Below are 25098 nucleotides of genomic sequence, written 5' to 3'. Positions count from 1 at the left end.
GGCTGCGATTGGATCACCGAGTGCCCGCGTTTGCTGGCTCTTCCTTCTGTAGCTCTGCAAGGTCCACAACAACACAGTGATGGTCTGCCCGGCACCTTCTGTGGCAGCCTCGGAGAAAGGCTTTTCGGAGCTCGGAAGCCGGCCCGACGAGATCGGCTTCTACATGGACAACGTGCAGTCGGTGCTGGTGGTCAACGAGACCTTCAGCTACTACCCCGACCCCGTCTTTGAGCCTCTGAGCCCCACTGGTGTCCTGGAGCTCAAACCAAGCTCTCCACTCATCCTGAAGGTAGACACCTCCACACTGTGTGCCCCCCCCATAGCATTTGGAGTTGTGTGTTGAGTAGCTTGTTGGAGATTATAGGGGTGCCTGTGCAGCTGTGATGGTGAGCTGGCATTCTCTCTAGTGCTGCGTGACATGGAGCCCTGACTGTTTTGTTATTCCTGATGAATCTCCCTTCCTCTGCAGTGAGACTGCATTCTGCTCGAAGAATTAAGCGAATTAACCGCAGCCCGGTGCCGTTTTGCACACAAACGTCTCACATGCAACTGCCGCTCTTTATTTTCCTGATCATTTAAAGCCTTTGAAATTCTGCTGTTTGCGTTTGCTCTCCTAACGGCCCTGCTCTCCCATTATTCCACCGCTTAATGACAATTCAAAGAAACCCTTGCCGATGTTGAAATCCCACTCTGCTTGTACAACCCGCACATTAGTAAAAATGGAAAAAAAAGTCAATTGCATTAAATAATCAGCAGTGTGCCCGATGTGTGCATTGCATTTTTTATGCAATTAATTTTTCATCACTAAACCAAGTGGGTTATGTAAAATTTATCTGCTCTAGAGGAGGATTTCTGTTTTCAGAGGTTATTTACCAATCTAATTGGATCTCTTGGCCACACTGTGTACAGCGGCTTTTCTGCAAAAGACTCGTCCAGTGCTAAGAAATGCATATATAGAGCATTTGCTCCCACCCCCAGACGAAGGCTGATGTGAGGGGATATTGAAAGTGTAAATCCTGTCAGAATTTGCGATGGTGTATCAGGTGGGGGGTAGCTTGCTGCAATCGCCCCCTCCATCTCTCTCTCTCTCTCTCTCTCTCTCTCTCTCTCACGGTGAGCATGTGAACACAGCAGGATTATATTATATGTCCACTGTCACAACACAGTCCTATTGCCTACATAAATTTTGCTTACGGAAATACTTCCGAACAGTAAGTTTTGCCAAGATGACAAATCAAAAAAAGCATTCTTCGAGATGTTATTATGTGTTAAATTTGGCTTGCTTGCGTATGTGTTTACTGGCATATTTCACCTTCCCACGTTAAAGGGTCGGAACTTGATTCCCCCGGTGCCCGGGAACTCGCGGCTGAACTACACGGTGCTGATCGGCGACACCCCCTGCGTCTTGACTCTGTCCGACACGCAGCTCCTCTGCGAGTGGCCCAACCTCACGGGTCAGCACAAAGTCACAGTGAGTATGACCCTCCTCGCTTTAACCTGCGAACTGCAATAGTGTCAGTGTGATGCATGTAATAATCCTGCGATTTCCTCTTCACACGCTGTTCTGCAGTGAAGGGACCTGCTTTACAAAATGGGTGGATCAGTGTCCATTTTTATCTGTGGAATTTGGTTACACATAAATATGTTCAGAATTCAGGTTTTTTTTATACGTCTGATACAGAATGTTGTGTGTAGAGTAGGTTTCCTACCTGTGGGGGTCTGTTTTGTTCATCTATAAGGTGGATTAAAATAGAGCTGTCTCCTTGCATTTCCCAGCAGTCTGCATTCTCTCTAGCTGTGAGGCATCCCTTAAAAGAAGGCCACAGATGTTTGTCTCCCTGCCTCTAAAGTAACCTACATACGGAGCAACTCCATCTCGTCTGGCACCTATGGTGCGGTGTACCATGGTCATGGTGACTGGGGGGTTGACTGGAGAGGTGCCTTGGTGGCTTTATCTGCATGTATGTCGGTGCTTCTCTTGTCCCATGTGGCTTGGTTCCCTAAATCGAGACCCCAGCCAGGTACCTTGGGCCGGCCTGCATTAGACGCACCTTTAAGTTAATGCTCAGATGAGTCTGTTTCTAGTCTATGGAGAAGATGGTCAGGCTTCTGCTGCAGTACGGAGGTGGACGAATGAATCTCCTGACCTGGATTCCCTTTCTCGTCTGGCCACAGATCAGAGCGGGCGGGTTCGAGTACTCGCCTGGCACACTGCAGATCTACTCGGACAGCCTGCTGACTCTGCCCGCCATCATCGGCATCGGCGGCGGCGGCGGCCTGCTGCTGCTGGTCATCATCGCCGTGCTCATCGCCTACAAGCGCAAGTCACGCGACGCCGACCGAACGCTCAAACGCCTGCAGCTGCAGATGGACAACCTGGAGTCCCGGGTGGCGCTGGAGTGCAAGGAAGGTGCGACTGGTGCTCGCATTTCTCCTTTTCATTCTATCTCTTCCGGTCCTTTTATCTCATCTTTTTCCCTTTAAAGCTCTAAGCCATCCTCTCTCTGCCCCCCACCCCCGTATGCTGCCCCTCACCCCTCTATGTTGCTCACCCACCACTATTCTCCATCCTGATGAGTACTCAGTCATTCTTTTACCTCCTGCTTCTCTCTTGGTGGGTGCAGGCCAGCACTAAAGATCATCAAAGACTGGCTAGAGCATGTTCTGCTGTGTGTGAGTGTGTGTGTGCATATCTGTGTATGTGCGTGCATGTGTATTTTTGTAATAATTTCATTGTGGGGACATTTTTTCAGTCCCCACAAGGGGAAACTCAATAAAAATCTATGACTGCAATCAAAAGCCTAAAAATGCCAAATGTTTTTTTTTTTTTGTATTTTGTTTGGTTACTTATGGTTAAGGTTAGGGCTGGGTAGGGGTTAAGGTCGTCATGTTGGGATTAGAGTTTTCCCCATATGAATGAATGTAGAGTCCCCACAAAGATATAATTACAAATCTGTGTGTGTGTGTGTGTGTGAGAGAGAGAGAGAGAGAGAGAGAAGCAGCATGCGTTGTTGCTCAGTGTCTATTCATCTCAATGACAAGCAAGAGCAAATCTGCTGGAAGTCTGACATAAAATCTGCTTGGGGGGGGGCTTAGAAAAAGCACCAACAGCCCGCAGTCCTGCAGCAGAGCACCTGTTCCTGCACTGCCCTTTAAGAATGGGCGTCTGGCAGCTCCGATTGATGCAGCCGCCGGCTGTGGGCCCAGTCGTGGGGACTGACAGTTTGGCCGGCCGGCTCGCCGGGGAGTGGCCATGCCAGGGGGGTGGGGGGGTGGGTTGGGTTCAGGGTGGTAGGGAGGGGTGGCTGGTCACAACTTGTCGGTTTCTTGCAGAAGGCACGGTCTGTCGCCGGGTTCATTCACGGACCATGGAGACTTTTTGTGGGAGGGTAGTTCAGATTCGCCAGGATATGCAGAGAGGCGTTTAATCTAAACGTTTTGTCGTTACGCAGTTATCAGTTTAGCCGGTGTGTTGGCAGGCTTCCACATCTGCGGTGATTTACTGGCATTATGGATTAAGCTTGTGTACTCACAAATATGCAGGGAACTCTAAGTACATGATAATCAGCCTCTCGCGTGCCTTTTCATAACACTCATTTCAGATGATGTGTGAAGCAATTAGCTCCTGGGGTGGGTGCGGGGGGGCAAAGGGATATTCCTGCCATTCTGAGTTGTGAAGGACCCCCCCCAGCAAGCGAGGTGCATGGGGGGGGGGGGGGGGGGATACACTGGCAGGGCAGCCGTGCAGCATGTGCTTAGGAGTGGGGCGGGCCGATCCAGGCAGCGCCACAGCCTGCTAAACAGCAGCCCGGGAGCCTTTAGAGTCTGTCACCACCAGGGGGCCCCGTGCGGCTCATGGGCCCGGGCTGGGTCCCCACAAAGACAGCCAATCCCAGCACTGTGTAACTGAGTGCAGTTTAAATTTCTCATCTGGCCCATCACCTCACTGCTGAGCTACGGCCATCCCAAGCAGCCGAGACCAGGCTACGAGACCAGGAGGGCCGTCTGCACGGGTCCCAGGGAAGCGGGAGCCGCAAGCTGAGTAGCCCGGTCCCCAGCAGCTGGAGGAAATTACGCATGAAACGTGCAAACCCCATTATTAGTTAATCGTTCAAGCAATTAATTAACTTTCCCTCTTTATGAACTGTTCTAAAAAGGGAAGCACCTCTGTCCCTCTCTCTTTCTCTCTCTCTCTCTCTTTCCCCATGAAACAAAAGCCAGAGAGACTGCCTGTGTCAGAACAGCGTCCTCGATTGGTAATTAAAGATGGTAGATAAGCACCAGGCGGCTCTGCTCCCACTCAGGGGCGAGCTGGGAAGCGGCCGTCTCGGCAAACTCTGCCCAGTCCCTATAGGCTGTCTGGCTCACACCCAGTAACTCACTCACCATTCCCCATGTGCTTAATCTGCAATCCCTTTGACAAAAAAGCACTCCTGATTTTCCTCTTGATTTCTGTCACGCATTTGGCTCTTTGGCATAAGCATCTTTTCTACATCCATCTCAACTTCTTCCACTTGCTTCTGTCGCATTAATTCCATCAGGCACCTTCTTATTTTATCGACCTGCTTTCCTATATATTCATCTATTTTTGTTAATTGTGATGTGTGTGGGTGCTGAGCTTTCATTTAGCCTTACATGGTCTTCCTGTAGAAGCTACTGGTTTCTCTAATCATCCACCAATATTGTTTGGTATTTTAGCATGTTGTCGCATGAATTATTATATTGCATGTGGACGGCATTGTTGGCTAGCACAGATGCATGCTGGGTATTGCTGTAGCTTCACGGCTCGCGAGGTGTGGCTGTGATTCCTGCTCCTGACTTGGTGTGTGTTCCGTTTGCACACGCTCCTCAGCCCACATGGGTCTCCTCTGCACACACCTGTTTACTCCCACGGTTGAACGTGAAATAGGGAGAATTGGTGTCCCTAAACTGGCCTAAGTGTGTGTGTGTGTTTATGCATGTCGTGTAAGGCATCCCCTTTCACCTACATCCTTATAGGCTCCAAGCTTGACGCGACCTGGTATTGGACAATAGGTCATGAAAACCGAATGTAAGGATATTAAGACTGACAAAGGTTCTTTACAGCATAATGTGTTCTTAACCCTATATTGATGCAAGCTGTATTGTTTGTAGCTGTAGTAATAATGTAACACTGGTACCACTGGGGCTAATGGACAGACAGCACATATAAACCAGAAATTCAGCGGAAGTTGTAACTCACTTTGTGTTAATGTAGGGGTAGTTAACCCTGATCCTGGAGTGCCAATATCCAGCAGGTTTTCTGTCCTACCTGCCTCAGATCAGGTGTGGTTCTTCACAGACCAGGTGTCAAGCAAATACATCCACAGCTGACACAGCTGTTAACATAAGCACCACAGTTCTGTGGACACGTATGAAGGTTTTTGCTCTGCTCACATGGGAGAAAGTCCTGTGCGACCCTGATCTGTTCACCTGCTTCTATTCCTCCTAGGCAGGGTGGTGCTGAGGGAGGTGTTGCACACTTCTCGCTTCTCCCTGCCTGTGGCTGACGCCCGTCTCTCTGCATCTCTCTTGTGTTCTCCAGCCTTTGCAGAGCTGCAGACCGATATCCACGAGCTGACCCAGGAGCTGGATGGGGCCGGCATCCCTTTCCTGGACTATCGCACCTACGCCATGCGAGTGCTCTTCCCTGGCATCGAGGACCACCCCGTGCTCAAGGAGATGGAGGTACGGGTCAGTACACTGTCGGCACCGCTTCTTCGGTCAACCCCTAAGGGCGGGCGCGGCTCCGTGCCAACACTGCTCTGTCTGCCTCAGTCTGCCTCTGGCTTTCCATGCATGTGGAGGGAGGCTGTTTGAGGAGGTGCAGCCCAAATTTATGATGCATCACTGAGAAATGTGGAGCAGAGGGATCAGTGAGCCTCAGGTATCTAAAAGTACCCTGTCTCTGTGACGCCTGGCCTGGAAAGTGGCCCATCTCTGCAGCACCGAACCCCCAAAAGTGACCCAAGTCCGAGGCACCAAGTCCGGGAAAGCTGCCCATCTCTGCAGCACCAAATCCCCGAAAGCAGCCTGTGTCTGAGGCACCAAGTCCCGGAAAGCGACCCATCTCAGAGGCACAAAGCCCCTAAAATTGGTCTGTCTCTGCGCCTCCAAAAACAGCCGGTCTCCACGGCACTGAGCCTCTGAAAGAGGCCCAAGTCCGAGGTGCTAAGTCCCCGAAAGTGACCTGTCTTATAGAAGCCCCTGAAAGTGGCCCGTCTCTGTGCCTCCGTAAGCACCCTTTCTCTGAGGCACCAAGCTCCTGATCTGTGCCCCCGTAAGCAGCCCATTTCAGAGGAGCTGTGCCCCAAAACTGGGCCATCTCTGAAATGGTAAGCCCCTGAACGCAGCCCGTATCTGAAATGGCAAGTCCCTGAGCCCCCGATAGTGGCCCATCTCTGAGGCACTGAGCACCCAAAAGTGGTCTGTCTCTGAGGCACCGAGCCCCTGACAGTGGCCCGTCCCTGAGGCACTGAGCCCTGATAGTGGCCTGTCTCAGAGGCACTGAGCCCCCGATAGTGGCCCATCTCTGAGGCACTGAGCCCCCAAAAGCGGACTGTCTCTGAGGCACGGTGCCTCTGAAAGTTGGCCATCTCTGAGGCACCGAGCCCCCAAAAGCAGCCTGTCTCTAAAACACCAAGCCCCCAAATGCAGTCTGTCTCTGAGACACTGAGCCCCCAAAAGTGAGCTGTCTCTGAGGCACCGCACCTCTGTATAATCTGAGGCAGGCATGAAGAGCAACTGATTATATATTTCTGGTTGTGTTGGGGGCGTGTCTCTTATTGAATTTCCCCTTGCGTCCCAGCATAATGGAAAGGCCGTACCGCGCTGTTCAGCTCCTCATCTCTCCTGCCAGATCCCTTCTCCCTAAAGCAACCCGCCGCTCCCTGGGGGCCACGCAAATTTCATTTTGCTCCGCAATGAAAATTGAAGCACTTTATTAAGCCGTGTAGTTGAAAAATGGGGGTGGTGGGGGGGGGGTGTAAGTTATGGAATATGACGGTTGAATGCCTATGTGACTGGAGCGTTGAATTTATGCTTGTGTTTACAAGTAACTCAAGGGAGGGGGAGATCGGGTGGGACTGCAGGTCTCCGGAATGGCCTTGTGTCTTTGCCTGGCCTGCTTCCATCTTCTTTGCCGGTGAGGCTGGTTCTGGAACAGGGATGAGGTGTCAGACTGTGGGCCTGATTGGAAGTGACAGGTGCCAGCCTGTGGGACAAGTGGGCTGTGCCCCCCCCCCCCCCCCTGAATACGGGGGTCATGCCTCTCTCCTACGGGGGGGGGGGTTCTAGCGGCATTGGTCTTCCTTTCTGTCTCCATTGGCCTCTCTCCCTTCCTGGGCCCGGGGTTCTGATTAAGCGTCTAGTCTCTCTGTGCCTCGATGCTGTTGTATTGATTTATGAATAACGAATAACCAACCCGCACGACTGTGTCTCACTGACTGATTTGACTGATTGATGTGTGCAGTATGCTCTTTGTTTTACCCCTGTTTGCTTTTCAGAGTTCCTTTCTCAGCTGTAAAGCTATATTGAACCTACTCAGCTGGGTACCATTGCTCATGGGCTGAATGCAGAGAAGCTCCCCGTAGGCTCTATATAGTAGATGGCACTCAAACCCATGTCTTTTACCTACTGTTCAGTACATTATCTCACCCCCCCCACTTGCTGTCCTTACCCCCAGGTGCCCGCCAACGTGGAGAAGGCCCTCACCCTGTTCGGCCAGCTCCTCAACAAGAAGCACTTCCTGCTGACCTTCATCCGCACCCTGGAGGCGCAGCGCTCCTTCTCCATGCGCGACCGCGGCAACGTGGCCTCGCTGATCATGACCGCCCTGCAGGGCGAGATGGAGTACGCCACCGGCGTCCTCAAGCAGCTGCTCTCCGACCTCATCGACAAGAACCTGGAGAGCAAGAACCACCCCAAGCTGCTGCTGCGTCGGTGAGCTCCGGGGCTCACTGGGGGCAGAGGGATTTGGTGCCCTCCATTTTTCATTTTGCAGCTTGCTTTTTGCTTTCTTAACGGACTGCAAGGATGCACACACACGCACACACACACACACACACACAAACACACAAACACAGCCAGCCGGTCTAGGGTCAGTGCTGACAGAGGTGGGCTGTAATGCATCTGAGTGGCAGCAGGAGGCGCCACAGTCTGGAAGCAGCTGGGTCCTGACAGCACTAACGCAGCCCAGGGATTGTTTTGGGAAATCGCCCCTCCTCACTCTATATTAGATTACTCCTTTCCCATTGAAACTGTTCCCATAACTCTCAGTGGCTTTATGGAACTTCTTACTCTCAACCATTGATTTTGTTTTTTGGGCCCATGGTTCTTGGCAAACAAATTCCTGCACCGTATACTGATAAAGTAAGCCAGTACAGATCAGGATCACCATTGCCTGTCTTTATCATATGATTTTACTGTGTGTACATTTCATGTTTACATTTTTTATTGTTTTTTGAAGATACAACTCTACTTATCATGTGTACCTCATCGTCTTGTGATGTGTTTGCGTAACGCCAGAAGCAGTAGATACCCAATCACTTACCCATTTTGAAGGTTCAACAGCAGAACCTTTTAGGGAGCCTCTGAGTCAGAAGCTTAGCTGCTTAAGCGTGGCACCGCTCGCTGACACAGCAGTGTTCTCTGTGACCGGCGTATCCTACGAGCACCAAGTAAACCACAGAGAAGTGAGGGTGGCAGGTCACTGGAGCCGGGACAGACAGGGTGACCCACACTGGGAACAGACCCTCCTGGCCCCCACTGGTAATCTTTCATCCAGCTTTCCCCACAGAGCATGAAGGCACCGGCCTCCTTCATATCCGTGCACCTTGGTCTTTGTAAAGACAGATTCTCTACATGTATAATTAAGCAGCAGAGGTGGCTGGGGGAGGGGGGGGGGGGTAAAAAGCAGAGGAAAAACAAACTGCTCCCCTAAGTTCTTCCTAAGCAAGCCTCACTTGCGCGTTTTCTCAGAGTTGTTAACAAATTAGGAGTAATAACGTCCGTTAATTACAGAGGCTTTTAATTACTCCTTTTCAGTTAGACCTTTCGTGGGTCATTATTATGCACCAGGTTTATGATTAATGAGAGAAGTTGCCTAATTATGCTAATTGCCTCCTTTTAATGAAGATTGGTCGTGTGTTCAGGGATGTTTACCATTTTTATTTATTTATTCATGGAAGTGAGCGAGTCTTCTGACTGTGTAGTAAACGGATCAGGTGACATGTGCCATTTTCCGGGCGTGGATGATTCTCTGCTGTCGCATCAACCTGATTGTGTCTCTCCTGATGTTAATTCCATGTCTCTCTTTCGTCTCTCCTAGGACTGAGTCGGTGGCTGAGAAGATGCTGACAAACTGGTTCACTTTCCTGCTCTACAAGTTCCTGAAGGTATGTATCTGAGCAGCAGCCCCCAGACCTGCACCCTCCGCTGTCCTCAGCGGCCCTGGCAGAACTCACCACTTTCCTTCCTACCTTCAGATCTGGACGTTCAGCTTTGAAGTCAGTATCGAATGTGTCTTTTCTTTCTTTGTTTACCGGTTCCCCAATTGCTCCCCATTTCATTGCGTACCTTTCCTGTTTTCACTGCTCATGGGAGTTTTACTTACCCAGAAAAGATCTGAGGGCAGAATGCAAAATGAGTAGTTCAGAGACATAACCAATCAGACTGTAGAGGAGGTGGGTCCAAGCAACTATAGGAGTCGGGACCAACCAATCAGATGTCTTGGTCCGCCCACCTTTAGTTGCTTAGACCCACCTCAGAACATTTTTATGTAGGTAAAATTCCCATGAGTGTTTTCGCTTCTCTCTAGCTGAAAGTGTGTGACTGAGTGCCTGGGCACCTCCAGCTCCTTCAGCTGCATGTCTGCTTTAAGGAGAGAGATATCTTCAGTTTTGGGGCAGGGGGGGTCCTAGTGCTTTGTGGGGAATCTGGGGGGTTTGCTACAGCCTGTGTAATCACGATAATCATGATAAAAGTCAGACCAAAAGCAGTAGGATCATTATTTATAGAGTGTGGGTCAGATCTATGGAGGGGGTCGTCTGGCCGAGGCAGTGTGTGTGTCAGTGTGCAGGGGCCCTGAGAAGCACACCATCCCATGCCTTCTGGATGCATACCTTCTTCTGCCACTGGATGGCCCCTCGCTTAAGGCTGCCAGTGACTTAGGGAAAGTGAGAGCCTCGTTCGCACAGCGTGCCTTCATTGTGTCCAGGGCTCCTTTGGCGGATTGGGGGCCAGGCTCCTGGGCCCTCTGGATATCAGTTTAGCGCTATATAAGCCTGATTTGCACTAGCTGCTTTAGTGCCTTGTTCAAGCACTGCGGGTAAATGGAATAAAGGGGGGGGGGGGGGCCCTTTATTTCTGAAATTCTCCTTGCCTCTTTTTTTGTGGGCTAGTGACCTAGACAGACCACGCAAGGCATCTGACATAGGCATTTTTATTTTTTAAAGGGAAGTGTTGGAAATGTAAAGCAGGCGTCAGAGTGGTGCCCACCCCTGGGGGGGGGGCTTGCCGAAGGCTGCAGCCAGCGTGTTATTCTCACATGTTGTCTCCCCCATGGTCATTAGCCACTCCGGGTGTGACGTTCAGCTGGTTAGCTGCTCGCTCCTCTACTCTTTCATGGACATGTGTGCAAATTTGCCCTAATGAAGCCAGAATCTCAAATTAAAGGTAATTTCAAAGACAAGCGTGCTATCAGAGGGTCCCTGGGAATGAAATATGCGTGTTCCCGCTTGTTAGCAGCTGTCTGTTTAATTACCGCAGATGCTAACGAGATGCTAACGGCATATGGTGGCGGTGGGAGAGGCCGAGCTGACGTGTGGCTGCCAGGAGGGGAGGCCAGAGGTGCAGCGAGTTCAGCCTCTGTCCCAGCAACCCTCAGCATATCGAGGGATATTGATTAATCCTTTTTCCCTTATTCGCACCAAATGTATGCCTTTAGGAGAACTGGACATGTGTAAGGTTGTGTACGTTTGTAAATTGTTCCAGAATTTTTGCTGTGGTGAGTTAGCGCTGAGTGTGCATTTAGCCAGCTCTGTTATCTGATTGCTATTGTATTTTTGGCACAGCTTGTCTGTATTTGCTGTTTATGTAGGTAGTTACCTGTCGTCTCTCAGTCTCCATCTAGCTCTGAAGTGGGCTTTGATTCAGAATTGTTGACCCCCCATTTAACTCTGTCCTCTACCACGAATGCACTCCCCAAAGAGATAAGGTTGGCTACTCATCCGAAACTGCTCGCATTTTTGGAGTGCACTTTCCCCGGGCGTGTAGTTGACAAAACGGCACCTTAGTCTCTAGTGGGATCTCCCCTAAACTGGGAGTCTGGCTGTGGTTTGCCATGCAGGTTCCAGAGATGTTGGAGTTGAATGCTCCTCCTTTTTAATCTGAGACCTGGAGGGAAAATATGGGCCTTGCACAGCCCTGGTGAACACCCTCCTTTGCTGGGGTACGGGGGCGGGGAGTGTGACCTTGCGGCGTTCTGGGCGAGCCGAGGCACGGCGAAATGTGCACAATCGCTCAGCTACTTGGCTTTGTGAGTGGCGTAGCCACACTCAGCCTGAATAGGGATGAGCACCATGATTTAATATTCCCTTAGAAGTCTCATAAAATATCGAAACTCTCAGATGTTGTCAGTACATTATTTATTTGCTTAGTACGTTGTGTTTTTTTTTTCCTCAACCATCTTTCTTCTAACATTTTATATTTCAGCTGGTTTTATGTAACTCTTGCAGTACAGTTGCAAAAAAGCTTCGATCACAGATATTATGGAAAGGTGCATCTTGGTGTGATTTCTTCTGTCACTTCTGTCAATTCCATCTGACATCTGAATGGTAATAAAATGGACCAGACCATGTCCAGCTAGGTGGGGGTGTTGGATCGACACTTTTGTCTATGTTCTTTTTTCAGGAGTGTGCCGGTGAGCCCCTCTTCATGCTGTACTGTGCCATGAAGCAGCAGATGGAGAAGGGTCCGATCGATGCCATCACAGGCGAGGCCCGCTACTCCCTCAGCGAGGACAAGCTCATCCGCCAGCAAATCGATTACAAAACCCTGGTCAGTAGCGTTCCTGTACAGCCCAACTGGGGGGCGAAGGCCCATGACCTTGACCCAACCATGGGTGTGAAGCTGCTCTTTTGGACACGCTGTGAAATGGTCAGGCCATGTGATCGTTAGCATAAGCACGCCTTTTGTGTTTTTTGCTATTTTCGGTGAGGAAAGGGGGGAAAAAATTACTCCTAGGATTATGAATTTATGGTAAAAGTAACTATGAAAACATGTACTGTATATGCATCCTGCTCAGAAATGCGACGCATATTAAAACGTCCCTTTCTTTCCCATGTCCCAACAGACGCTGCATTGTGTGAATCCAGAGAACGAGAACTCCCCGGAAGTGACGGTGAAGTGCCTCAACTGTGACACCATCACTCAGGTGAAGGAGAAGCTGCTGGATGCTGTGTATAAGGGCAGCCCCTACTCTCAGAGGCCCAAAGCTGGAGACATGGACCTGGGTAAGCACACGCCTGTCAGTGTACACGCATGAAGCTAGGGGATGCGATTATCGAGGTAGCTGGCAGCTGATGAAGGCTCATATTATGTCGGCCCGCAAATGCATCGTTAATAGCCTCAATCTGTCTTTCGATGGGCTTCTCAGAGTGGCGCCAAGGCAGGTTGGCCAGGATCATCCTTCAGGATGAAGACGTCACCACCAAGATTGACAATGACTGGAAACGACTCAACTCACTGGCGCACTATCAGGCAAGGGCATCCAAGCACTGGGAGACGCCGCTAAGCTCAGCGGTGCTCGGCCGGCTTTTGGTGACGCCATTTCTGTGCCGCAGGTGACGGACGGCTCCGTTATCGCCCTGGTGCCCAAGCAGAACTCCGCTTACAACATCTCCAACTCTTCCACCTTCAGCAAGTCCCTCAGCCGATATGGTGAGGCAGGAAAATACCTGATGTTCATACCCTTCCCCAAAATCCAAGCTGTTTTTTTTTTCATGAGAAAAAATCCATCCTCACCAAATAACCAAGTTCCCCAGAGCCTAAATGGGCTCCTCCGGGTGTCTCGAGTGTCTTTTTTTCATGAATAATTTGATGCGTAGAAATGCTCCAGAGCCGAACCCAACACACATTCTCTTGCCTACACCCTCCCAAAACATTTTCCATCATTTTTTTGTCCATGGCTGACACTGAATAAGGTCCTTAATTCTTCTCGAGTACAAAAAAATGACCATCTGATGGAGATAGGGAGAGGGGGCGAGAGGACAGCGTGTCACTTCCCAAGTGTCTCCGGCAGCTGCTGCCTTTCGGCTGACTGTATACTCCCCCAAGTCTGATGGATAAACTGTTGTGATGTGTGTAGAGGAATAAAGGAAGGTTATTTCTGTTTCTTAGGTCAGGAAGTTTTTTCCAGGCTGTAGAGAGCTGACCCACCACTGAAGAGTTGCATGAACTTGAGAAAACACTGTGTGGTGGTGTAACGCCTCACAGCATGCGCTGATGGTCAGGGGCCTGAGGTCGAGGCCGGGTTCAGCGTAGTTAAGGCATTCCACAGTTCAGATACTTTGAGATGACCTCGGATTAACACTTTTCCCACTTGCCTTTGTCTGCTTTCCAAGGCTTGTGCACAGATAATTCCAGCCTTGCTGTTGAATAATGTGGCTTGTAAAGATCTCGAAATCTGTTTTAAAATTGATACATTTTCATTTTTCTTATCGGCATGTCAAGCCTGCAGAAAAAAAAAGTTCCAGAATATTCATCTCCCCAATCCTTATTCAGATAGGAAGTTTCTAATCTGAAAGTGGAGTGCACTAAGATGAAGAGGCGTGCTTATGCCCGTCGGTGAAATCTGACTGAGGATGAAGACGTCTTGGGCTAATCATGGCCTTTTGCCTCTCTGTCTGTCCATTGTGGCCGGCGCTGCCTGTGACCTCATTCACTCCCACCGCTAGGCTCAAGATGCCAGTACTGGGCAGCCGCCGTTGGCAAACAAGTAGGAAAATTCCCGGGTGTACTCCATCAGTCTGTCAGCTGGGGGGAGGAGACTCTGATATCGAGGGTGATCTTTCCTCTGTCTCTGAAGGCTCCACCCGCCTCAGCATCAGCTGGAGTCCATCTCTCTGACTGCTGCCATTATGGAGATAAGGAAAACACATCAGATAGGATCTCATTGGTTCTGTATAATGAGCTTTGACGTTTATACCATTAATAAAATGCCCGCATTCACGCAGCCCGGCAGAAGGGGTAGCACTGCACCAGCTGATAGCCGTCGAGTCTCTCTCAGCACGGGGTCTCGCACTGTTTCAGGGATCATCATGTCATTTTTGTGGTGTTAGAAGAAAGTTGGGGGCAAGAGAAGGGAGAAAGGAAGCTTGTGGAACTGATGCAGCAGTACTAGCTTTCAGGGCCAGCTAGTCTTACTTCAGCACAGGGGTCTCCAACTCCGGTCCTGGAGAGCTACCGTCCAGTAGGTTTTCTATCCTACTCGGCTTCTGATGAGCCACACCTGTTCTCAGGTAAATACCGGGAGCAGGTGTGGCTCATCAGAAGCCAAGTGGGACAGAAAACCTACTGGATAGTAGCTCTCCAGGACCGGAGTTGGAGACCCCTGCTTCAGCATATGAGGAGAATGAGCTGAACGCCCCAGCCAAGCTTCAGTAATCCCCACCCCCTTGATAATTCTAACCTAAAGAAACAGCTTAGATTCAAGATGTAATTTGGGGCTACGCCTGTACTGTTCCCCCACCTGCCCTAGAAAAGAACACGGATCTTGTGGCCATGTGTTCTAAGCTGTCCCCCTCCCTCCCACTCACCTCGCCCTCTCACCCCTGTCGCCCCTCTCCCTGGTCCAGAGAGCATGCTCCGCACGGCCAGCAGCCCCGACAGCCTGCGCTCTCGCACGCCCATGATCACGCCAGACCTGGAGAGCGGCACCAAGCTGTGGCACCTGGTGAAGAACCACGAGCACGGCGACCAGCGGGAGGGTGACCGCGGCAGCAAGATGGTGTCCGAGATCTACCTGACCCGCCTGCTGGCCACCAAGGTAATGCCAGACTCAGAGGAGAGGTGGGAAGGAGAGAAATGTGGAGCTTCTGGGCCATGGAACGTTTTCTGACATCATTCCAGCTTTGTTTAATACAAGAAATGGATCAATTCTCTCGGTTGAACATTCTTATGTCAATGCACAAATCTGGCACGATAGCAGCACATGCTAATGATTATGCTCATTCGACCCATTGTCAGTTATTAACGTGACTTTGGAACCCACAGCGCTCAAGAAAGCAAGGTAAACCAGTTAGTCTTACATGCAGTTAATGATTATCCCTGCACCTCTTAGTTTTTTTTCCCTTTCCTCATACCTATTAGTTGGTGCTGCATGGTGGTCAGAAATGAAAAGGTACTGACCTTAAAGTTCACAGGCTCACAGGTTGGAATCAGTTGTTTGACTGCCAAAAAAAACTCAGCTTAAAAAATCAGAATTGCTTTGGAAATTGCTTTTGTGAATGATGGGGTGTATATAATGCTGCCGGCAGTAGTGTTGTTCAGTAAACATGTTAACAGGTGTGTTATGTGGGTAGTTGTTGAATGTGGTGTTACTTAGTTTTGAGTTCTGTCTGTTAATGATCCGGTTCGTCCTCTAATTGAAACCACTCCTCTCTCCTCGTTTATTGCCCGCGGCCACAACGCGGTGCCAGCCCCCCAGTCTCCCTCGCTTCCGCTCCGCTGGGGGCCCCTAGGCGGTCTCGCCTTCCCTCTGAGTCCTTGGCCAATTGCATCTTAACCGGGCAGACGGAAAACCCGCTCCCTGCTGGTTGTTTTGGTCGTAATTATTCCAAAATGAAATTGAATTGAGACACTGTTTACAAGCCTCTTGGGTGGTCCGTTTGCATTCATAATGGGGGGAGGAGAATGCACGTAAATGGGTGGGGGGAGACGAGGCAGAGATGGTTAATTCATGGCGTGGGTCTCGGGGGTGTTGCTGAGCAAAGCAGACGGTTGGATCTTGGTTTATGGGGGAGTGTCTAAGGGATTAGTGCAGTCCTCTACTAGAGGATGGAACGGCATCTTCTCATAGACCTAAAGGTGTGTAAAAGATCTGCACTAATCTTGGGGTAGTTCTGTCATCTTTGTGGTTGTATCTTACTGGCTGTTTCCTAATGGGGTCAGAACAATGCTTTCCTGCTTCTCCTATACTGGCTCATGGTTCTTCTGGATCCTGCTAGATGGTGTCTTCCAGCCAAATGGTCTGTGACAGTCTGTGTTTAAAAGCGTGCTATAATCTGCACTCCAGGATCGGTGAGAACTTGGAAGGGTAGGCAGAAGGTGGCTCCTGGTATAGCTGGTAACTTTGGCATAACCGCGTTCCCAGCCCCCTCTGGGTCAGCGGCAGGCGCCGAGACTTCAGCCAGGCTTTGTGCTGCTTCTGCTGTTTATTACGTTCACCCCCAGGTTTACAGCTTGTCTCTGGTTTACAGGCCTGGAGTCAGAACTGCTGTTGCTTGCAACAGGCGACTATAGTGATGCTGTTCAGCAGATTTTATCGTTGTTTATTTGTCTAGCCGGGCTTCTTAATCCTGGGTGAAATGCAGTGCTGACAACTTTGACTCCCCCCCCCCCCCCCTCCAATTCGTCGAGCGGGTTCTGAACTGAAGCAGCTCCTATTTACTGAGGGAGTCAATGTAGGCATCCAATGATACAGCCCACTTTGGGTTTTTGTAGAAGCCCTTTGTTCCGGCAGATGTTCATATTACCCATGGGCATTTTGTCTTGGCTCAGGTTGTTGTTGTTTCATGATCGAATCATTCTATCCAGTATAACATGTTGATGAGATTGTCTTGTACAGAAGCTGATAATTAGCCCTTTGGAAAGATACAATAATGCCTTCGATCCTACAGCCTATAGAAGAAGAATGGCCTGCAGCTGTACTCGCTGTCAGGTTGTTCATGGGAAGGTGAGCTGAAATGCTCAGCGTGACGAGTGCCGCATCTTTTCAGGGGACATTGCAGAAGTTCGTGGATGACCTCTTCGAGACCATCTTCAGCACGGCTCACCGCGGCAGTGCCCTACCTCTGGCCATCAAGTACATGTTTGATTTCCTGGACGAGCAGGCGGACAAGCACCAGATCTCTGACTCAGATGTTCGCCATACCTGGAAGAGTAACTGGTAAGGGGTGGGATAGAGTCGTCCCTGTCCCTGTTTATGTTATTGTACATCAGCATGTAGGTTGTCTGGGTTTCAGTTCCATTTTTTTGGTCTTTGGAACTGACTTAATTTTGAGACAAACTGCACCAAAATGGCTTTGACAGCAAAGGGGACCAAAGAAGACAATTGACCTTGTTAACATGGTAACTCAAAACGTATTTGATGGCCACTTCATAAACCATTACATGGGTGAAGATCTATACCTGATTTAATTTTGAGGCAATTTGCACCAAAAAACAAGCAGCAGTGCTGTGTAGCAGCAAAGGAAGGAAATGGCAGCTGTAGCAGCAACACTTGGTCTTGTGAACACAGTAACTCTAAAAGTATTTGATGGATCTTATTTAAACTTCCCTGGAACACTGACATTATAATGATGAAGATCTATATGTGTTCTTATTTTGGGAAAAATTACAGATGCAAATCTGGAGTACCTGATTACATTGAGATAAGTCACATAAAGTTGGGCTTTTAATAAAGATTTTTTGAAGAGGTGGGGAGACTGTTCTGGGGGGTTACAGAGTGTAGAGGTTGGGGGCAGTGTCAGAGGAGTGAGGATTAGATAGGGGCCTTCCTGGGAATACATTGTTGTCTTCCCGAAAGCATCTATATACATACAGTATACATATATATTTAAATCTAGATTTATATATGTGTGTGGGTGTGTTTAGTGTTGTATGTGTGATCCAATGTGTATGTTGTTCTTGAGCTCTGAGCATGTGTCACCTGTGCTCATGTTCATGTTCAGGATCAATGCTTGTGCATCTCGCGCTAAAAGCAGCAGCCTCCTGGGCTGACGGCTGTGATCTGGGAGCTTTGAGGAGGCCCATTGGTAACCTTCCAGCTGTCAGCTGTAGACCCCTGTCCAGCGGGCTCTCCCTGGCTACATTTGAAGTGCGGGGAGATGGAGGCGGTGTGGGTGCCACTGAATGCCACAGAGCCTGTGTGTTTTGCTTATAGTCAAACAGTAGCACATTTCAGTTCTGGGTATGTGTGTGCAATGGATGCACTGACAAAGCACTCATGCAGCAGCCTTGCAGAGGAGATGCTGTGCACTTGTCTACACTTGCAGATCTGGTCTTGCCAGCTTTGTGTCCTTGTCATCTTCTGCACTTTATATGATTCATCATTCAGTACATGGCCTCTTCATATTATGACTTCCTTTTTTGTCATGTTCTCTTTTCCTTTCCTGTTTGCTGATGACCTACTCCTCCCTCCAGTCTTCCACTACGCTTCTGGGTGAACGTCATCAAGAACCCCCAGTTTGTCTTCGACATCCACAAGAACAGCATCACGGACGCCTGCCTCTCCGTGGTGGCCCAGACCTTCATGGATTCCTGTTCTACCTCGGAGCACAAACTGGGCAAGGACTCGCCCTCCAACAAGCTGCTCTACGCCAAGGACATCCCCAACTACAAGAACTGGGTGGAAAGGTAAACAGGACTGTAGCAGACACTGCGCTGGTTTATTAACGAAGGGCAGAATCTGTTCTGGGATTCCACCTTCTGCAGTGCTAAATACTTGGATGTCAATGAATTGTGAGGGCAGTAACGTAGATGAAGGATAAAATGCTGTTTCCTTCATAAAGGTACTACTCTGACATCTCTCGGATGCCGGCGATCAGCGACCAGGACATGAGCGCCTACCTGGCGGAGCAATCTCGCCTCCACCTCAACCAGTTCAACAGCATGAGCGCCCTGCACGAGATCTACTCCTACATCGTCAAGTACAAGGACGAGGTTCGTCTTGGCCGTTTATCAGTAGCTCCATCTCAGCAAACACAGGGAAATGCTTGAATTTGTTAGCCTGCCAAATATTCCTGAAAATCCTCCCTATAAAGTCAAATCTTTGTTCTTTTGAGTCTTGCTGCCACCTGCTGCACTGTAGAGCAGCCAGACCTGATCCTCTCGGCGTTCATATGTTACATTTGGCTTTAAGGACAGTTCAATTTATGGTTTGTCATATTATTTTTAAATATATCAGTTTGCATAAAAAAAATATTAGAAAACTTGAAATATTCGCTGGGTACAAAAGTTTGTCAGAGAGATAATACCAAGCATTAGCTGGTTACATTAAGTACAAGGTGAGTGCAATACTTACAGGCAGAAGTTTATATTCCCACACTTTCTTGCAGGCACAAAAATGAGTCAGGCATTTAAATAAAGAATGTACTGACTCATAAATGCTCTTCCAGGGTAGATCCGACAGGCACTGTCACGTCACTCATGATTAGCATTCATAATCGGCAGTGGAGGGGCTGTTTTTTTTTGACCCACTATTACTGCCCCATCCCTTGTCGCTCTGCCCCTCCAGGAACATGCATCTAGCCTGCACTCACCAGAAGTACAGCATCTGTCATGTGACATTTGGGTTCCCCTTGCCCTAGGAAGGACATCTGTGGGGCCTTCACAAGGGGGCTCTGATATACAGTTATGCTCGCTTTTGGTATTTGTGGGGCCTTCCCAAGGGGGCTCTGATATACAGTTATGCTCGCTTTTGGTATTTGTGGGGCCTTCCCAAGGGGGACTCTGATATACAGTCATGTTCTCTTTTGGAGTCTATAGGGAGGTGACCTGCGGATGGCGCTCTGCTTCTTTTGCATCTTCACATTGGCATCATTATCTGTGCCAGTGCCCACCCGCCCTTACCGATGTAAAATCTCAAGGTCACACAGACAAACATATGCCATGCAAAACACAACCGTGTTGACTGACAATAACATTGATTACTGTTGATTCAGGGATTGTCTTCCTGTCCATACTGTACATGGACAAATGTGTCCGGGGGCTCTCTAGGCTAAACCTATGGCTGTGACCAGAAGGTTACCGGTTCAAGCCCTAGCTTTGGCAGAATAGTCACATCTGTGGGCTCTTGAGCGAGGACCGTAAGCCCCCGCTCAGTGGGTGCAGGTACAGGTGGCTGCCCTTCACTGCCAAGCTTGCTCTCACCTACATATGTATCTGAGTGTCATGGCATGCAAGATGGGAAAGCAAAACGAGGATTTCCCCACGTGGATCAATAACGTGTCATTCATACAACAACAAAACGTGTCCTCTGCATTTAACCCATATGAGCACAGCCTTTCGATTGAGAAAAGAAAAAACTATGTAGGCTACGTTTTTAAATATGCCCGTGGTGACAAATAAAAAAATTGAAGTTTTTGATCCAAATGTTTGTCAGAATTTGATGCGGTGTTGTCCCCTGCTCTGAGCCCAACCCGTAATGATGTCTCCTCCCCCCCACCCCTACCCCATGCAGATATTGTCGGCGCTGCAGAAGGACGAGCAGGCACGCAGGCAGCGGCTGCGCGGAAAGCTGGAGCAAGTCGTGGACACCATGGCTCAGGCTAGCTGAGGACAACCCTGTCCCTCTCAGAGGACCGGAGGAGGGCTGTGCCGTTCAGGGCATGTTTATAAGAATAAGTAAATAAATAAGCCAACAAACTAAACGGAAGGACTGCAAGCACTGAAGCAGTTGCACTGGTAGACAGTACAGAGCCGGATGGATGAGTGCGGCCTGGTGTTAGTTTTTACCTTCCCTTACACCTCTCCATCGCCCGTAATGCCTAGACGCCCTTAACCCAAGAAAGAAACTGCATCCAAACGAGTTCCATTGCAGTTTTTTCTTCTCTCTGTTTTCCCTCGTATTGAATTGTGTACCACAGTTTTACGACTGGAAAGCGGCTGGTGAAAGGAATGACTAGAGTAACTGGTGAGGAATGACTACCCATCAGTGTGGGGACTGATGGGTAATTATGGTCACATGACCACCTGTCATGGAGAAGATTCGGACCAGGCTCAGGTCACATCAAGGACATTTGGTTGTGACATTTTTAATCCACTCCACTGCCCACTCTGGACTGCTGTCACTTGTGTTACTGCTGAATTTGCACAATTTACAGGAACTCAAACAGAAGAAAAAATATAGAAATTATATATATAAAAATAAATACAGTTGCATTTTTAAAGAAATATGTGAAAATAAAGTGGGGAAACTTAGTTTTTTTCTGTCTTTTTAAACATACAGAAATTAAAATGACAAAAAAAGCCTTTGATATTTCAGTGAAAAAAAAAATGTCCTGTGAGATGTTTTATTTAAATGTCATTTAGTGCTAAGACCTTTTGTTAGATAAAGTGTGCTATAATTTAAATGTTAACCTGCTTTGTGACTGAAAAGTCATTTGGAGGGTAGGGGTGTATCAAAACCTAAAACATCATTAGCAGGGGAAGTTTCGCCATGTCTGTTTGCGGGGGGTGGGGGGGCGGTGCAAACACACAAATGTAGGTTTCAGTGGTATGTACTATGGAAACAAGTACTGTTTAGATTTGATTTGCAGATGTTCTTATCTTAAGTGAAATTGTGGTTTTTCGAAGTGAGAACAAAACCCTTGTTTGGGCTGTGACTCCCACGCAGGACAGCCTCTGTGCTTCGAAGGGGGGCTCGTCTCGCGGCATATTAGCTTGGCGAGTCAGGCCTGGGGAGACCGGGCTCGTTTGCGCTGTACAATCCCGCTGTGACTCCCTTGTTCACAGCAGTAATTGTTTGATGAAGTACGTTGTATTACTTGAAGAAAGACACCTCTTCTCCCATTTGTTGGGCCTGGATTCCAAGAGCCATCCGTGGTTCTTGGCAGTGAGGACGCAGTACCTGGGATGAAAACCCTGAAACCCTGCCCTGAAAACCGACACACAGGTCTCCTGTTGGATTTCCAAATCAGTCCCCTCTGTCAGAGCCATTCCAGGGGCAGTGTCCTGTGCCCCCCCCTCTAACCCCACCCGCCACCCCGCACCAGCCTGTCTCTGCCATCTCAACCTCTGAATGTATGACGCCATCGGCAGAATGCGAGGTGATGTTGGGTCCCGGCAGACCTCTGCTCCTCTACTCACAGCGGATCCTGCAGCCAGGGAGCGAGGCAGCCCAGTGGGGCCATCAGCTGGCACTCTGAGCGACCCTAATAAAGCAGAGCAGCATAGAGTTTGCAGCTGAACCCAGTGTGAACCCAGTGATCTGAAGTGGTCTTTGGCAGGGGGGGGAGGGGGGGCGGACCAAGGCTGTTTCTCAACTTGTTAGCTAAATAGCACCATACGCCCCTTGTCCCAGCACAAGAAAACAGCACAGTTGACACCATTAAGCTTTCGATTGTTTCTTTTTGTATTTAATTTTCTTATTTTATAATAGACGTTTCAAGTCCGACTTGTACTGAAAATGTAAATTGTCATTGTTTGCTTGAACCAAACTGTGGTCTGTAATGTATTTGCTATATTTTTTCCCATCAAAAGCGAAATCCTCTCCCCTTCCAGTTTATTTATTTAATTTTCTTTCCTCGTGTTTTCGTTTTAGGATAGTTTCCCTCAAGTAAGTGTTCTTGGTCGGTAGCAGTGTATCGCTGGTTGAACATCCATCCGTATTGCGTTTGTGTTCCGTTGTTATTTTATGAGGTTCAGGCAAAAAAAATAATGACTCTGATGGAAGTTTTAAAAAGGCAACTTTGTCTTGAGTACCAAGATGGTGAATCGCTGCTGCTTAACCCTGCTTTTTTGGAGTAGATGAAGGTTCTGTCTTTCCAATTTGATAAATTTTCTGAAATTCACTCCCATGTAAGCTGTGTGAGAGGTTTCTTTAAAAACAACTCAACTTAACAGGGAGGAATAAGTCTGGCCTGCTCAGATGGTTAGGTCACTTTTTTTTGAGAATTTTATTTTTCACAAACAACTGGGAAAAATTTGGGTTGATTACAGGCCAACAAAACAAATGGATAAAGGAAGAGAAATTATGTGTATTTTAGGCTGTGTGTGATGTATTTTTTTATCACAATGGTACTTTTAGGAGTATTTTTTGGCCATTTGTTGTGTCTGTCTCTTCGTTGAGATACAGGGCATCTGTAAAGCACCTGGTCAGCTCTCTCCTCCTGCTTGTGGGGCCCCTTAGCAGGGCTGGGCCCCAGTTGCACTAAAGGGGCCACAAGCCTCGCAGCATTTCATTCCAGCTCAGGCTCTCAATAGCATAGAATTCTCTAGTATCCCTGGTCCATCTTATTTAAGTCATTAGATTTTTAAAGGGTACTTCTGAATTTTGAAGGACCAGGTCAGTTTCCAGGGACTGAAACTACTTACACTTGATGGTTGGGTCAATCATCTATGAAATTTCAGTTTCTGCTGGCCCCTTTTGTAATGTAAGGTCTACTGCAGGACCCAGTCTGCTGGCCATTGGCACAGCAAGAGATTTAAAAAAGATTCTTTAACAACATGACTGGGCCCTTTAGATTGTGCCAATAATTAGTTACATTTGTTATAATAATTAATTAGCCAATTCCACCAAAGGGATACTATCAATCTCATGTAACAGCTTTCCTAATGTATATCTTGGTGTATTTTGCCACTAGTTGTGAAGGAGTCTTTGGAGATTGCAATGGTAAAGCAGTCAGTTGAGTTCCAGCCTCAGGATATTTTTTTTTCCTTGTTTGATCTTGGTTTTGCTGTTCTGTTCAAGGGGTGTAAAGGAAGGTTTTCCCTTATGAAATAGAGTAGTGGGTGGTTTCATAATTTGCATGACTAGACTTGAGTATTTGGGACTTAAAATGCCTGTTTTCCTTTTTTTTTTTGCCCCTTGGTCTGTGGAGAGAAACTGCTTATTGAGATGGTACGTGGGCAGTCATGTGGTGCAGAGGACTTTAGTGTCAGATCTCACCCAGGCAGATGGGACGAGGAGCAGGGTGGCAATGGAGCCAGTGATGCTGTTTTCATGAGCACATACAGGGGCGGATTAACTTATCTGGGGGGCCTAGGCTGACATCAGCATGGACACTCAGGTGTTGCCAATTTAACTAGTCGATCCATTTTGCCCGATGTGGGGCGGGGCCCTGATGTTTCCCAGGGCCCTAGGCTGTAGCCTAGGATCGCCTATGCATTAATCCGCCCCTGAGCACATAGTGCCTTGTCAGCTCCCGCCTGTCTCCCCTTTGCCATCCCACCCTGGCAGCCCCCCAGCTTCTGTCCCCCTCGGTTCTCCCTCCTGTTCCCCGAATCCAAAGTTCTGGTCTTTCCCGTCATCTTGCTCACTCCACATCTTCTATATCTGGATGAGTTCAGAACTTTGCCCTTTCAACCTCTCATAATCTTCTTTGAAAACATTTTGTTTTGCTCGTATATTGAAAAGCTGTCCTTTTTAAAGCTAAATTGAAATGCATAAGAACAAATGATATACACAGATAAATTTAAGTGGGAAAAAAAAGAGTTTTAATACTATATGGATTCCGATACATTTTTAAGAGTTTCAGACTTGAAGCAACTGTGACAGGTTGGCTGTTAAATGCTCATTGTGTAAATATTCTGCTATTTCCTATTTTGCTGGTTTATTACTTGTAAATAAATGCGCATCAAGGAGAGATTAAAGTTTTTTTGCTAAATACGACTGTTTTTGTCCTCCCTTTGTTTGTAACTTAAAGTCTTACAGTTTTATCCTGGCTCAAAAGCTGATGATCTCATTTGTGGCCTGATGTGTTGTCTGGGGTCATGTTGTATTCACACCTAAATGCTGATTAATTCTGTACTGATGACGGACCACGCAAGTGTGTGTAATATAATGCGTTAATCAATTTATTGACTCTAGTGCATCGCTACCGATTAACTTCACTTCAATTCACAGGCCAGCGTATTAGGCCTTGTATCATGTCCCAGCCCTGTCCTGGACAGCCCTATCAGGAATAATGCTCACAGTCTACATTGCATCCTGGACAGCCCTATCAGAAATAATGCTCACAGTCTACACTGCATCCTGGACAGCCCGATCAGGAATAATGCTCACAGTCTACACTGCATCCTGGACAGCCCTATCAGGAATAATGCTCACAGTCTACACTGCATCCTGGACAGCCCTAT

General features: G+C 48.4%; 1 protein-coding gene across 2 annotated transcripts in view; it reads left to right on the top strand.

Annotated features, from left to right (window-relative positions):
• Nucleotides 1–24628, top strand: part of LOC111855146 (plexin-A1-like) — a 147187-nt gene extending 122559 nt beyond the window's left edge. The window contains exons 18-32 of one of the 2 annotated variants that reach the window (XM_023833862.2): nt 53–289; nt 1328–1471; nt 2176–2410; nt 5564–5706; nt 7703–7959; nt 9347–9413; nt 11929–12075; nt 12371–12530; nt 12674–12777; nt 12861–12957; nt 14874–15064; nt 17016–17185; nt 18442–18654; nt 18810–18960; nt 20480–24628. In XM_023833862.2, the coding sequence (XP_023689630.1) occupies nt 53–289; nt 1328–1471; nt 2176–2410; nt 5564–5706; nt 7703–7959; nt 9347–9413; nt 11929–12075; nt 12371–12530; nt 12674–12777; nt 12861–12957; nt 14874–15064; nt 17016–17185; nt 18442–18654; nt 18810–18960; nt 20480–20575 (2412 nt within the window). In that variant the 3' untranslated portion in view covers nt 20576–24628. Of the gene's footprint in view, nt 1–52; nt 290–1327; nt 1472–2175; nt 2411–5563; nt 5713–7702; nt 7960–9346; nt 9414–11928; nt 12076–12370; nt 12531–12673; nt 12778–12860; nt 12958–14873; nt 15065–17015; nt 17186–18441; nt 18655–18809; nt 18961–20479 lie in introns of both variants that reach the window. The other variant, XM_072712861.1, reaches the window with a different exon arrangement.
• The last annotated feature ends 470 nt before the right edge of the window (nt 24629–25098 follow it).

Source organism: Paramormyrops kingsleyae, chromosome 6, assembly GCF_048594095.1.
Source record: "Paramormyrops kingsleyae isolate MSU_618 chromosome 6, PKINGS_0.4, whole genome shotgun sequence".
In the NCBI taxonomy this organism is placed as follows: domain Eukaryota; kingdom Metazoa; phylum Chordata; class Actinopteri; order Osteoglossiformes; family Mormyridae; genus Paramormyrops; species Paramormyrops kingsleyae.
Note: the sequence above shows the minus strand (reverse complement) of the source record. Positions and strands in the feature narration are given on the sequence as shown.